This window comes from Neovison vison, chromosome 6, assembly GCF_020171115.1.
Source record: "Neovison vison isolate M4711 chromosome 6, ASM_NN_V1, whole genome shotgun sequence".
Taxonomy (NCBI): domain Eukaryota; kingdom Metazoa; phylum Chordata; class Mammalia; order Carnivora; family Mustelidae; genus Neogale; species Neogale vison.
In genome coordinates, this window is record NC_058096.1 from 217965154 (window position 1) to 217981046 (window position 15893).

At 38.0% G+C, this 15893-nt stretch overlaps 1 protein-coding gene across 1 annotated transcript; it reads left to right on the plus strand.

Moving 5' to 3' along the window:
- Window positions 1-7094: 7094 nt before the first annotated feature.
- Window positions 7095-9066, plus strand: LOC122910251 (olfactory receptor 7G1-like). Its single transcript, XM_044254906.1, has 2 exons — window positions 7095-7105; window positions 8100-9066. Exons 1-2 carry the CDS (start codon window positions 7095-7097, stop codon window positions 9064-9066), a joined length of 978 nt encoding a protein of 325 aa, XP_044110841.1.
- Window positions 9067-15893: the final 6827 nt, after the last annotated feature.

A 15893-nucleotide genomic window follows, 5' to 3' on the forward strand; every position in this document is an offset into this window, starting at 1 on the left:
TGAGATCATGACCTGAGCCAAAGTCAAGAGTCAGATGCTTTACCAACTGAGCTACCCCAACTTGGTTGCTTTTAAACATCCTAATTTCCTAAAGAAAAATACCCCTATTTTACTCTGGGGTTTAGTTGATCTTTTTTATGGTTTTTAAAATTTTACAAAAGATTGTATGTATGTATGTAGGTATGTATGTATGTATTATTTTGGGCAGGGAGAGGGAGAGAATCTCAAACAGACTCCACACTGAGTATGGAGTCCAGCCTGGGCCTTAGTCTCATGACCCTGAGATCATGACTTGAGCCAAGATGCTTGGCTTGATCCTAAATTTCACACTGGTTTAGCACAAATCAGACCATATTTTATGTAATGACTTAATCTTTTACCATAGGTGTGTATAGGCTGATAGTTCAGCTTTCAGTATTTTCGAACAATGCCCACTAATTTTCCAGCCTGAGTTCTGAGTTAGGTGAAACAGAGATGAGTGCCTTTTGTGAGTTCTTCAGGTCACTTCCAAACAGGTTAAAACAGATATACAGAATGGTTTGGGAAAGGATATACTCTGGTTCTTCAGAATACCTGGACCAGGGTCTCATACTGATCATACATTTTCATACTAAGTATTGCCATGCCAGGAAAAGGGAGGGGAAAGGGCAGGTAAAAAGGTCACATAACTTTCCTGCCATTTTGAAGTTGCTTATTCCTTGATTTAGCATTTACATTGTTGCTATAAATTTGGGGTGTTTTCAGGGGTTCTGACAAAGTCAGTTCTGACACTTCTGCTTGTTTTTTTCAGTGTTATTTTGAGAGGGCAAGAGTTTTGAGCCTCCCAATCTCCCATTTTTTCTTTTTGCTGAGGCTACTCTTCTATGCATAGTTCATTTTGATTATAGGGACTACATGAGAAATGACTGACTATACAGGTCAAGGCTCTCAGGCTGTGCCATCCCTTGGAGGAGCCACTGCACACATGTGGCTGTTAAGCACATGAAGAATGGTGGTCTGCACTGAGACAGGTGCTGAGGTTTAAAATCTACATTGGATTTCAAAGAGGATAAATGTAAAATATCTCACTAATAATTTTATGTGGCTTATATATTGAATTAATATACTAGTTTACATAAAATATATTGTTAACATTTATTATAAAAATAAACCATTGAATATCATATGTAGAAACAGAATACAATGCACCATACATAGAATTAATCCTTAGAATTTGCTTTTATTTGCTTTATTTAATATACCTGCTTAATTATCATGCATATTACCATGTGCATTTTATAGATGATCTGTATTACCTATCTATCTATCTATCTATCGTCTATCGCCATATAATAAACTATGCTTTTGAGCTTACATGTCCTGTCTGTCTTCCTTAGGTTGTTGCTATAAAGGGTACCTTTGAATGTATCTTAAGAAACAAGATGAGAATACAATTACAGAAGGGAACTGCATCTATGTATAAAAGGAATTTGAAATAGACATGAAAAGAAATAGGTGGATGGGGAAGAATTTCATATTTTTGGCCTCCTGGGATGACAGAGTTAGCTAAGTGTGTTTTTCTTTCTTTTCTTTCTTTTTAAAAATATTTTATTTATTTATTTGACACAGAGATCACAAGTAGGCAGAGAGGCAGAGAGAGAGAGAGAGAGAGAGAGAGTGGGACGCAGACTCCCCACTGAACAGAGAGCCTAATCTGGGGCTCGATCCCAGGACCCTGAGATCATGACCTGAGCCAAAGGCAGAGGCTTAACCCACTGAGTCACCCAGGCTCCCAAGAGTTATCCAGTTTTAAGGTTTTCCTTCTCTAAGCCTTGTTCCTTAAAGATTCTTCCTACCTGGGGATCTGCATGATGGTAAGGGAATGTGACTAATGAGGAACTTTGGATATTGAACCCTGAAGGACCACAGAGACTGCAAATTGTCCTCCTGTGGCTACTCTATTCAGGTCACTGGGCAGCACACCTGAGCCTTTTCTCAAGGACCATCATTTTGTATAATGGCCTAGTCCTTGGAGCTGTGTTTTCATTCTCCATGGGAAGTATCAAAGGGAGAACTGGGTATCATTTCTTAGATGCGGCACCCAGGTAATCTGAAGTTCCCTAGTATATGGTTTTCAGATAGGAAGGGGCAGTCCATTTGGGTCTGTGAGTGAGAAGATGGTGGAGATGACCTGATCTTACTCCTCTATGGAGTGCTTCATTGTTCATAATCTGATACAAACATGTACTTTTTTTTTCAATTTATTTATTTTCAATTTATTAATATTTTTTCAATTTATTTATTTTCAGAATTTATTTATTTATTTCAATTTATTTATTTTTTTCAATTTACTTATTTTTCAATTTATTTATTTCAGAATAATTTATTTATTTATTTTCAATTTATTTATTTTCATAAATTTTCAATTTATTTATTTTCAATTTATTTATATATTTTTTCAATTTATTTATTTTCAATTTATTTATTTTCAATTTATTTATTTTAGAAATTTATTTATTTCAGAATTTATTTTTTTTTTCAATTTATTTATTTTCAGAAAAACAGTATTCATTATTTTTTCACCACACCCAGTGCTCCATGCAAGCCGTGCCCTCTATAATACCCACCACCTGGTACCCCAAACTCCCACCCTCCCCCCCGCCACTTCAAACCCCTCAGACTGTTTTTCAGAGTCCATAGTCTCTCATGGTTCACCTCCCCTTCCAATTTACCCAAATTCCCTACTCCTCTCTAACGCCCCTTGTCCTCCATGGTATTTGTTATGCTCCACAAATAACTGAAACCATATGATAATTGACTCTCTCTGCTTGACTTATTTCACTCAGCATAATCTCTTCCAGTCCCGTCCATGTTGCTACAAAAGTTGGGTATTCATCCTTTCTGATGGAGGCATAATACTCCATAGTGTATATGGACCACATCTTCCTTATCCATTCATCCGTTGAAGGGCACCTTGGTTCTTTCCATAGTTTGGCGACTGTGGCCATTGCTGCTATAAACATTGGGGTACAGATGGCCCTTCTTTTCACTCCATCTGTATCTTTGGGGTAAATACCCAGGAGTGCAATTGCAGGGTCATAGGGAAGCTCTATTTTTAATTTCTTGAGGAATCTCCACACTGTTCTCCAAAGTGGCTGCACCAACTTGCATTCCCACCAACAGTGGAAGAGGGTTCCCCTTTCTCCACATCCTCTCCAACACATGTTGTTTCCTGTTTTGTTAATTTTGGCCATTCTAACTGGTGTAAGGTGATATCTCAATGTGGTTTTAATTTGAATCTCCCTGAGGGCTAATGATGATGAGCATTTTTTCATGTGTCTGATAGCCATTTGTATGTCTTGATTGGAGAAGTGTCTGTTCATATCTTCTGCCCATTTTGATATGTTTGCCTGTTTCATGTGTGTTGAGTTTGAGGAGTTCATTATAGATTCTGGATATCAACCTTTTGTCTGTACTATCATTTGCAAATATCTTCTCCCATTCCGTGGGTTGCCTCTTTGTTTTTTTGACTGTTTCCTTTGCTGTGCAGAAGCTTTTGATTTTGATGAAGTCCCAAAAGTTTATTTTCGCTTTTGTTTCCTTTGCCTTTGGAGACATATCTTGAGAGAAGTTGCTGTGGCTGATATCAAAAAGATTACTCCCTGTATCTCCTCTAGGATTCTGATGGATTCCTGTCTCACGTTGAGGTCTTGTGTCCATTTTGAGTTGATCTTTGTGTACGGTGTAAGAGAATGGTCGAGTTTCATTTTTCTACATATAGCTGTCCAGTTTTCCCAGCACCATTTATTGAAGAGACTGTCTTCTTTTCCACTGTATATTTTTTCCTGTTTTGTCGAAGATTAATTGACCATAGAGTTGAGGGTCCATATCTGGGCTCTCTACTCTGTTCCACTGGTCTATGTGTCTGTTTTTATGCCAGTACCATGCTGTCTTGGTGATTACAGCTTTGTTATAAAGCTTGAAATCAGGTAACATGATGCCGCCAGCTTTATTTTTGTTTTTCAACATTTCCTTAGCGATTCGGGGTCCCTTCTGATTCCATACAAATTTTAGGATTATTTGCTCCAGCTCTTTGAAGACTGCCGGTGGAATTTTGATCGGAATGGCATTAAAAGTATAGATTGCCCTAGGCAGTATAGACATTTTAACAATGTTTATTCTTCTGATCCAAGAGCATAGAATGGCCTTCCATCTATTTGCATCTTCTTCAATTTCTTTCATGAGTGTTCTGTAGTTCCTTGAGTACAGATCCTTTACCTCTTTGGTTAGGTTTATTCCCAGGTATCTTACGGTTCTTGGTGCTATAGTAAATGGAATCGATTCTCTAATTTCCCTTTCTGTATTTTCATTGTTAGTGTATAAGAAAGCCACTGATTTCTGCACATTGACTTTGTATCCTGCCACGCTGCTGAATTGCTGTATGAGTTCTAGTAGTTTGGGGGTGGAGTCTTTTGGGTTTTCCATATAAAGAATCATGTCATCTGCGAAGAGAGAGAGTTTAACTTCTTCATTACCAATTTGGATACCTTTTATTTCTCTCTGTTGTCTGATTGCTGTTGCTAGGACTTCTAATACTATGTTGAACAAGAGTGGTGAAAGTGGGCATCCTTGTCTTGTTCCTGATCTCAATGGGAAGGCTGCAAGCTTATTCCCATTGAGGATGATATTTGCTGTGGGTCTTTCATAGATAGATTTGATGAGGTTCGGGAATGTTCCCTCTATCCCTATACTTTGAAGCGTTTTAATCAGGAACGGATGCTGGATTTTGTCAAATGCTTTTTCTGCATCAATTGAGAGGACCATGTGGTTCTTCTCTCTTCTCATATTAATTTGTTGTATCACATTGATTGATTTGCAAATGTTGAACCATCCTTGTAGCCCAGGCATGAATCCCAACTGATCATGGTGAATAATCTTTTTAATGTGCTGTTGGCTAGGATCTTGTTGAGAATCTTAGCATCCATATTCATCAGTGATATTGGTCTGAAATTCTCCTTTTTGGTAGGGTCCTTGCCTGGTTTGGGGATCAGGGTAATGCTGGCTTCATAGAAAGAGTCTGGAAGTTTTCCTTCTGCTTCAATTTTTTGAAACAGTTTCAGGAGAATAGGTGTTGTTTCTTCTTGGAAGGTTTGGTAGAATTCCCCAGGGAATCCGTCAGGTCCTGGGCTCTTGTTTTTTGGGAGGTTTTTGATCACTGATTCAATCTCGTTAATAGATATTGGTCTATCCAGGTTGTTGATTTCTTCCTGGTTCAATTTTGGTAGTTTATATTTTTCCAGGAATGCATCCATTTCATCTAGGTTGCTAAGCTTATTGGCATATAACTGTTCGTAATAACTTCTGATGATTGTTTCTACTTCCTTGGTGTTAGTTGTGATCTCTCCCTTTTCATTCATAATTTTATGAATTTGGGCTTTCTCTCTTTTCTTTCGGATTAGTGTAGCCAGTGGCTTATCGATCTTATTGATTCTTTTTTTTTTTTGATTCTTTCAAAAAACCGGCTTCTAGTTTCATTGATATGTTCTACTGTATCTCTGGTTTCTCCCTCATTGATCTCAGCTCTAATCTTGATGATTTCCCTTCTTATGTGTGGAGTTGGTTTGATTTGTTGTTGATCCTCCAGTTCTTTAAGGTGTAGAGACAGCTGGTGTGTTCTGGATTTTTCAATTTTTTTGAGCAAGGCTTGGAGGGCTATATATTTTCCCCTTAGGACCGCCTTTGCTGTATCCCATAGGTTTTGGACCGAAGTGTCTCCATTCTCATTGGTTTCCATGAATTGTTTCAGTTCTTCTTTGATCTCCTGGTTGATCCAAGCATTCTTAAGCAAGGTGGTCTTTAGCTTCCAGGTGTTTGAGTTCCTTCGGAACTTTTCCTTGTGATTGAGCTCCAGTTTCAAAGCATTGTGATCTGAGAATATGCAGGGAATAATCTCAGTCTTTTGGTATCGGCTGAGTCCTGATTTGTGACCCAGTATGTGGTCTATTCTGGAGAAGGTTCCATGTGCACTTGAGAAGAATGAGTATTCTATTGTTTTAGGGTGCAATGTTCTGTATATATCTATGAGGTCCATCTGGTCCATTGTGTCATTCAGTGCTCTTGTTTCTTTATTGATTTTCTGCTTCGATGATCTGTCTAATTCTGAGAGAGGCGTGTTAAGATCTCCTACAATTAGTGTATTCATATCAATATGAGTCTTTATCTTGATTAACAGTTTTCTTAAGTAATTGGCTGCTCCCATATTGGGAGCATAGATATTTACAATTGTTAGATCATCTTGGTGGATAGTCCCTTTAAGGATTATGTAGTGTCCTTCTGTATCTCTGACTACAGTCTTTAGTTTGAAGTCTAATTTATCTGATATGAGAATCGCTACCCCAGCCTTCTTTTGAGTCCCATTGGCATGAAAGATGCTTCTCCACCCCTTCACTTTCAGTCTGCGTGTATCTTTAGGTTCAAAATGGGTCTCTTGTAGACAGCATATGGATGGGTCCTGTCGTTTTATCCAATCTGCAACCCTGTGCCGTTTTATGGGTGCATTGAGGCCATTCACATTGAGAGTGATTATTGATAGATACGTTTTTATTGACATCGAGTTACCTTTGAAGTCTTTCTTTCTGTAGACTGTCTCTATATTTCTGTTCAATGCTATTCTTGGGATTTTTCCTCTTTTATAGAACCCCCCTTAATATTTCCTCTCCTTATCCATTTTAAGATTTTTTTTCCAATTTATTTATACATATTATATAGTGAATGGTATATATCCAGCCTCAGAATCAGAAAAGCAGTCATCCCAAATTCCTCCCTCTGGAGTCTTGGCCTTGAAGGATTTGCACTGCCCTGGATCACAGTGACAGTAAAATTGCTTGGCTAATGAGGAGCTCTGGAAGTTGAACCTCTAGGGATACAGACACTGCAGTCTGCCTGTGACCACTTGCTTCAACAGTTCTTCTCCAGAAAAGACGTAGTACACCTGAGCCTCATCTCATAGATGATCCTTCTTGCCCTGGAGCCTGAGGTTTACTCAGTCTTTCTGCCCTTCCTGAGTATTGATCTTCCATTTGGTACATTCAGAGAAAATGTTGAATCATTCTACGATGGCCACCAGGTAATCAGATGTCTGTTAGTCAGTGTTTGGAAAAGAAATATTTTATTACAGTTCCATCTGGAGGAAGCTGTGAAGACTTCATGCATCAAATGATTAGAACCATGTCACCAGGGTCCTCCTGCATGTTATCTTCTTCACATGTTTTCTTGTACTTTACCCCAGTCTCAAGTACTGCTGATTTACTAATATCATACTGTACTATATATACTATAGCCAGGACCATTTTCCTACTGAGTAGAAATACATTTTTATAAAATGGAATGGCTGTTATAAAATTACCTGACATTTACTTGCAATCTGGTGGTTGTGGGAGGCAGGACGTTTGGTAAATTTCACTTCACCTTCCCATTCCTAGTACTTTTTTTTTTTTAGATTTGTAGATGGTATATTTTTATTATGTGTATTGTACATCAATAAAATATTCCTGGTTCTTGACATACTTATTTATTATCTCAGTTGCTTGCCTCTGAGGTCTTTGGTGAGCCAGACATAGTCTTCAGCTGCCTCCCCAGTCTGTTTCTCTTCATCAAATTACATATAGTGTAATAGTTTTTTTTTTTTTAATGGCCATCTCTTGACACTTTTGGGAATTAACATGGATGACACTCTGCTGTATCAACTTCAGAATTTTGTTAAAGTAACAGAATAATTATATACAGAAGGCACCTACTTCTTTTTTTAAAAGATTTTATTTGTCAGAGAGAGAGAGCTATAGAGCAGAAGCAGGGGGAGCAGCAAGGCAGAGGGAGAAGCAGACACCCTGCTGAACAGGGAGCCTTATGTAGGACTTGATCTCCGGACCCTGGGATCATGCCCTGAGCCAAAGGCAGGCACTTAACTGACTGAGCCACCCAAGCATCCTGAAGGCACCCTTCATATCCTTCTCTACTAGTCTCCATCCCATCCCAAGACAGTGTTTATCTCTGGTGATGCTTCTCCTGCTGGTCTAGAAAACATACATTTGATTGTGCTGTCACTCCACCTTCTCTGTCAGATTCATCAACAACGTGGGACTCAGAAACAAAACAGGGGTTTCAGAATTCCTTCTTTTGGAAGTTACAGAGAATCCAGAATTGAAGCTTTTTCTCTTCATTCTGTTTCTGTCCATATACCTGGTCACCATTCTGGGAAACCTGCTCATCATCCTGGCTGTCATCTCGGACTCCCACCTCCACACCCCCATGTACTTCTTTCTCTCCAACCTGTCCTTTACTGACATCTGCTTAAGCACAACCACCGTCCCAAAGATGCTGGTGAACATCCGGGCACAGATTCAGACCATCACTTACGCAGGTTGCCTCACACAGATCTACTCTATCCTGGCTTTTGGTGGTTTGGAAGGTTTTCTTCTTGCAGTAATGGCCTATGACCGCTATGTGGCCATTTGTCATCCACTGAGGTACACAGTCATTATGAACTCCCGCCTCTGTAGCCTGCTGGTTCTACTCTCCTTCTGCATTAACATTGCGGATGCCCTGATGCACAGTCTGATGGTGTTACAACTGACCTTCTGCACAGACCTTGAAATCCCTCTCTTCTTTTGTGAAGTTGTTCAGGTTATCCAGCTTGCATGTTCTGATACCCTCATCAATAACATCCTGATATATTTTGCAACGAGCATATTTGGTGGTATTCCTCTGTGTGGAATCATTTTCTCTTATACTCAAATTGTCTCCTCTGTTTTGAGAATTCCATCAGCAGGTGGAAAGTATAAAGCTTTTTCAACCTGTGGGTCTCACCTGTCAGTTGTGTCTTTGTTCTATGGGACAGGTTTGGGGGTGTACATTAGTTCTGCTTTCACTAACTCTTCCAGAAACACTGCAGTGGTTTCAGTAATGTACACTGTTGTCCCTCAAATGATGAACCCATTCATCTACAGCTTGAGGAACAGGGATATGAAGGGAGCCTTGAGGAAACTCATGGGCAAAATATCACTGTTTTTTCAGGAATGTGTTGTTTAATTTCCGCATATTTGTATATTTTCCATTTGTCCTTCAGTTACTGATTTCTAGCTTCACACCATGGTGATCAGAATAGACTCTTTGAATGATTTCAATATTTATAAATTTACTGAAGCCTGCTCTGTGGCCTAACATATGATCTATCCTGGGGAATGTGCCATGTGTTCTGGAGAAGAGTTCATTTTCTACTGTTGTTGGATGGAGTATTCACATGTGTCCGTTAGGTTTTGTTTGTTTATGCTGTTTCTCAAGTTCATTATTTTTTTGGGCAGGATTATTTTTTTATTGAACTGTAGTTGACACACAATGTTACATTAGTTTCAGGTATACAACACAGTGATTTTTTAAAAATTTATTTTCAGTGTTCCAGAATTCATTGTTTATGCACCACACCCAGTGCTGCATGCAATACATGCTCTTAATACCACCACCAGGTTCACCCATTACCTCACCCCTCTCCTATCCAGAACCCTCAGTTTGTTTCTGAGTCCATAGTCTCTCATGCCTCGTCTCCCACTCTGATTTCCCCCCAACTCCCTTATCCTCTCCATCTCCCCATGTCCTCCATGTTATTCCTTATGCTCCACAAGTAAGTGAAACCATATGAATATTGACTCTCTTGTCTGCTTGACTTATTTCACTTAGCATAATCCCTTCCAGTCCCATCCATGTAGATACAAAAGTTGGGTTTTCATCCTTTCTGATGGAGGCATAATACTAATAAGTTCATTATTTCTTATCAGTCTGTTCGGGGCACTAAGCATTGTTGAATGTGATGTACTGAAGTCTCTTTAGTATTATGGGGGAAATGTATATTTCTTACTTCACTTCTGTCATGTTTGCTGCTCTGTTGTTTGGTGTATGTATGTTTATAACTGTTATATTGTCTTGATTACTGACCTTTTAATCTCTCTTCTGTGTATCTGTTTATCTGTTTTCCATCTTGCTTCCTCTGTTTCTTTTAACAGTTTTGACTTAAAGTCTACTTCTGCCCCCCACCCCAACATTAGCTCTCCTTTGGTGACTATTTGCCTGGCCTGTATTTTTTTTAATTTGAAATCTATTTGTGTTTCTGAAGCCATAAGTCTTTCATAAACAGCCTATTTTCACACCATGTTTTCTTTACCTTTCTTCCAATCTCTACCTTTTGACTGGAGAGTTTAATCTGCTTAGGTTTAAAGTACTCACTGATAAGGTGATACTTAATTCTTCCATTGAAAATTTTATTTTATTGATGTCTAAAACCTTTTTTGTTCTTTATTTCTTCCATTACTGCCCTCCTTGCTGCCTTATTGATTTTTTATAGTGAACATTTTGGATTTTGTTCTCATTGTCTTTTTAGAATATATCCAGATAATTGTCTTTATGGTTACCATGGGCATTACATTTAACATTCTAAGTTTATAAAACTCTAGTTAGAATACATACCATTTTTATTTCAATAACATACAAAACCTCTGCTCTTATATTGCTGTCTTTATGTTGTTACTATCGCAAATTAAATCTTTATACATTGTTTCCAATAGCATAGATCTAACAATTTTTAGATTTGTTTTTAAAACCAGTAGGAAAGAAAAAGTAGAATTATAAGCCAAAAATACAATGCTGTTTTTTTATTTGCCCACACATTTATCCGAAATCTTAATTTTTTTTTTCATACAGAAGTGAATTGCTTATTGAGCATCTTTTCATTTTAACCTGAAGGACTCTGTTAGATATTTTCATAGAGCAGACTTAATGATATTGAACTCCTTCAACTTTATTCTTCTGGGAATGTTTTATTTCTCCCTCATTTTCAGAATGAAAGTTTTGTCAAATATAAAATTCTTGGTTGTCAGTTTTGTTTCAGTACTTTTAAATATGTCATCCCACTACCCTCTCAGCTTCATGGTTCTTGTGAGAATTGGTTTTTAGTCTTATTGAGGACCTCTTGTATGTGTGGAGTTGATTTTCTCTTAAGTTCTTGTATATGATGAGCAAGATTCTCTATTTCCCTTTGCTTTGCTAGTTTGATGATAATGAGTCTTAGTGTTAGTATCTTTAAGTTACCCTTCTTGGAGTTCAGTAAGCTTCCTAGTTTTTTAGGTTCATGTCTGTTATCCTGTTTGGGGAGTTTTGGTTCATTTTATTCTCAGTTACTCTTCTGTTTCTCTTCTCCTTCTGGAACTCTCATAATGCATATGTATTTTTCTTTTTTTTGCATATGTATTTTTCACTTCATGGTGTCTCACCAGTCCCTTAGGGTCTGCTCACTTTTCTTCATTCTTTTTTTTTCTGCTTCTCAGACTCAATATTATAATGTAATAGCTCTGGTTATCAGAATCTCCCCCAGAGTTTGCTCTTTTCCACAGTTTTATTGTGAAAGAATTGACATATATCACTGTATAAGTTTAAGGTACACAGAATGATGGTGTGTTTTACATAAATTGTGAAATGATGACCACAGTAGGTTTAGTTAACATCCATTACTTGATACTGATACAGTCAAAAGAAAAGAAAAATACTTCTTCCTTGTGATGAGAACCTGAAGTATCTACACTAACAACTTTCCTGTATATCATATAGCAGTAGTCATCATGACTATATGACTACATTAGGTGTAGTCATCATGTTGTATGTTATACCCCTAGAACTTATGTATTGTATAACCAGAAATTTGTACTTTTTGACTTCTCTCCAATTCCTCTTTACTCACCTCTCATCTCTGGTAACCACAAATCTGTTTTCTTTTTCTTTGAGTTAGGTGTTTTGTTTTGTTTTTTAGAGTCTATGTATAAGTGAGATCACATAGTATTTGTCTTTCCCTGTCTGATTTATTTCATTTAGGATAATGCCTTCCAGGTCCATCCATGTGTCCAGTGATGGATGAATGGATTAGTAAGTTATGGTGTGTACGTGTGTGTGTGTGTGTGTGTGTGTGTATCATAAAAAATGAGGTAATCCTATTATTTGGTTCTTAAAAAATTGTTCATAGTGGTAGTAGTCTGTTTAATAACTTTCCCAGAATGTTTGCAAGGACTAAAATTTTTATTTTATGTGGTCCTTGAAATCTGTGTTCCTTACTTTGTTTAGCTAGTGTTATAAGAGAATTCCTTAAAAGCCAGGAGTGATACAAACACCAAAGAAATAACAAAGCTCTATGGTATTTTTTGTATTTAATACAAAAAAAGGATGTACTGGTTACACAACGCCAGAATATCATACAGATGAACTACAAAAAGAAGTAGGATGAGGTGGGAAAGGGAGTTTTAAAATTGTATATTCGCTATGTAAATTAAAAATTTTAAATCATTAAAAAGTGCACAAAAGAAAAAAATAACAAAGCTCTCTGAATCTTTTCAGGTTGGATCTGTGCTAAAGTACTCTGTCAGTACTTATCCAGGTTTGCATTGAATGCAGAGATCAGTGTGAAAGTTAAGCATCTTCTCTGGTCTTTTCTGAATATATGATGTCTTGCCATGGGTGTGCATGTGGCTTTCTAAATTTTCCCATATGCTTGGTTGCTTTTTTTTTTCCAATTTATTTATTTTCAGAAAAACATTATTCATTATTTTTTCACCACACCCAGTGCTCCATGCAAGCCGTGCCCTCTATAATACCCACCACCTGGTACCCCAACCTCCCACTCCCCCGCCACTTCAAACCCCTCAGACTGTTTTTCAGAGTCCATAGTCATGGTTGCTTTTATTTTAATATGTTACTTTATATTTTTTAAAGGTTTATTTATTTTAGAGAGAGAGAGAGAGAGCAAAGGGAGAGTGGGGAGAGAGAATTTCCAGAAGATCCCCTACTGAGCATGGAACCCAATTTAGGACTTGATCCAATGATCCTGAGATCATGACCTGAGCCAAAGTCAGGAGTCAGATGCTTAATCAATTGAGCTACCCAGGTGCCCCAACTTGGTTGTTGTTTTTTTTTTAATTTTTTCAATTTATTTATTTTCAGAAAAACAGTATTCATTATTTTTTCACCACACCCAGTGCTCCATGCATTCCGTGCCCTCTATAATACCCACCACCTGGTACCCCAACCTCCCACCCCCCCGCCACTTCAAACCCCTCAGACTGTTTTTCAGAGTCCATAGTCTCTCATGATTCACCTCCCTTTCCAATTTACCACAACTCCCTTCTCCTCTCTAACACCCCTTGTCCTCCATGATATTTGTTATGCTCCACAAATAAGTGAAACCATATGATAATTGACTCTCTCTTCTTGACTTCTTTCACTCAGCATAATCTCTTCCAGTCCCATCCATGTTGCTACAAAAGTTGGGTATTCGTCCTTTCTGATGGAGGCATAATACTCCATAGTGTATATGGACCACATCTTCCTTATCCATTCGTCCGTTGAAGGTCATCTTGGTTCTTTCCATAGTTTGGTGACCGTGGCCATTGCTGCTATAAACATTGGGGTACAGATGGCCCTTCTTTTCACGACATCTGTACCTTTGGGGTAAATACCCGGTAGTGCAATTGCAAGGTCAAAAAATCCTAATTTCCTAAAGAAAATTTCCCCTATTTTACTCTGGGGTTTAGTTGGTCTATTTTATGGTTTTTAAAATTTTACAAAAGATTTTATGTATGTATGTATGTATGTATGTATGTGTGTATTATTTTGGGCAGGGAGAGGGAGAGAATCTCAGACAGACTCCACACTGAGTATGGAGTCCAGCCTGGGCCTTAGTCTCATGACCCTGAGATCATGACTTGAGCCAAGATGCTTGGCTTGATCTTAAACTTTCACACTGGTTTAGCACAAGTCAGACCATATTTTATCTTTTGCCATAAGTGTGTATAGGCTGATAGTTCAGCTTTCAGTATTTTTGAACAATGCCCACTACTTTTCCAGCCTGAGTTCTGAGTTAGGTGAAACAGAGATGAGTGCCTTGTGTCAGTTTTTCAGGTTGCTTCCAAACAGGTTAAAACAGACATACAAAATGGTTTGGGAAAGGATCTACTCTGGTTCTTCAGAATACCTGGACCAGGGTCTCATCCTGATCATACATTTTCATGCTAAGTATTACCATGCCAGGAAAAGGGTGGGGAAAGGATGGGTAAAAATGTCACATAACTTTCCTTCCAGTTTTAAATTGCTTATTTCTTGATTCAGATTTACTTTGTTACTATTAATTTTGGGTGTACTCAGGGGTTCTGACAAAGTCAGTTCTGACACTTCTGCTTGTTTTTTTCAGTGTTATTTTGAGAGGACAAGAGCTTTGAGCCTCCTAATCTCCCATTTTTTTCTTTTTGCTGAGGCTACTCTTCTATGCATAGTTCATTTTGATTATAGGGACTACATGAGAAATGACTGACTATACAGGTCAAGGCTCTCAGGCTGTGCCATCCCTTGGAGGAGCCACTGCACACATGTGGCTGTTAAGCACATGAAGAATGGTGGTCTGCACTGAGACAGGTGCTGAGGTTTAAAATCTACATTGGATTTCAAAGAGGATAAATGTAAAATATCTCACTAATAATTTTATATGGCTTATATATTGAATTAATACACTAGTTTACATAAAATATATTGTTAACATTTATTATAAAAATAAACCGTTGAGTATCATATGTAGAAACAGAATACAATGCACCATACATAGAATTAATCCTTAGAATTTGCTTTTATTTACTTTATTTAATATACCTGCTTAATTATCATGCATATTACCATGTGCATTTTATAGATGATCTGTATTACCTATCTATCTATCTATCTATCGTCTATCGCCATATAATAAACTATGCTTTTGAGCTTACATGTCCTGTCTGTCTTCCTTAGGTTGTTGCTATAAAGGGTATCTTTGAATGTATCTTAAGAAACAAGATGAGAATACAATTACAGAAGGGAACTGCATCTATGTATAAAAGGAATTTGAAATAGACATGAAAAGAAATAGGTGGATGGGGAAGAATTTCATATTTTTGGCCTCCTGGGATGACAGAGTTAGCTAAGTGTGTTTTTCTTTCTTTTCTTTCTTTTAAAAAATATTTTATTTATTTATTTGACACAGAGATCACAAGTAGGCAGAGAGGCAGAGAGAGAGAGAGAGAGAGAGAGAGAGAGAGTGGGACGCAGACTCCCCACTGAACAGAGAGCCTAATCTGGGGCTCGATCCCAGGACCCTGAGATCATGACCTGAGCCAAAGGCAGAGGCTTAACCCACTGAGTCACCCAGGCTCCCAAGAGTTATCCAGTTTTAAGGTTTTCCTTCTCTAAGCCTTGTTCCTTAAAGATTCTTCCTACCTGGGGATCTGCATGATGGTAAGGGAATGTGACTAATGAGGAACTTTGGATATTGAACCCTGAAGGACCACAGAGACTGCAAATTGTCCTCCTGTGGCTACTCTATTCAGGTCACTGGGCAGCACACCTGAGCCTTTTCTCAAGGACCATCATTTTGTATAATGGCCTAGTCCTTGGAGCTGTGTTTTCATTCTCCATGGGAAGTATCAAAGGGAGAACTGGGTATCATTTCTTAGATGCGGCACCCAGGTAATCTGAAGTTCCCTAGTATATGGTTTTCAGATAGGAAGGGGCAGTCCATTTGGGTCTGTGAGTGAGAAGATGGTGGAGATGACCTGATCTTATTCATCTGTGGAGTGCCTCATTGTTCATCATCTGATAAAAATATGTACTTTTGCAACAATACCTAATAAGTCTCATTTTCTACTCTGAACCCAAAGTTCTAGAGACCTTTTCCATCCTCAGGAGAAAATTTCCCTCATACAATTCTATAGAAAGTTCTAGAATTCTCTAAAATGTTTAATTTCTGGGCACAGAATTGAGGTAGGAGGTTAGCACATATTTGTTCCTCTGTGTCTGTTTTT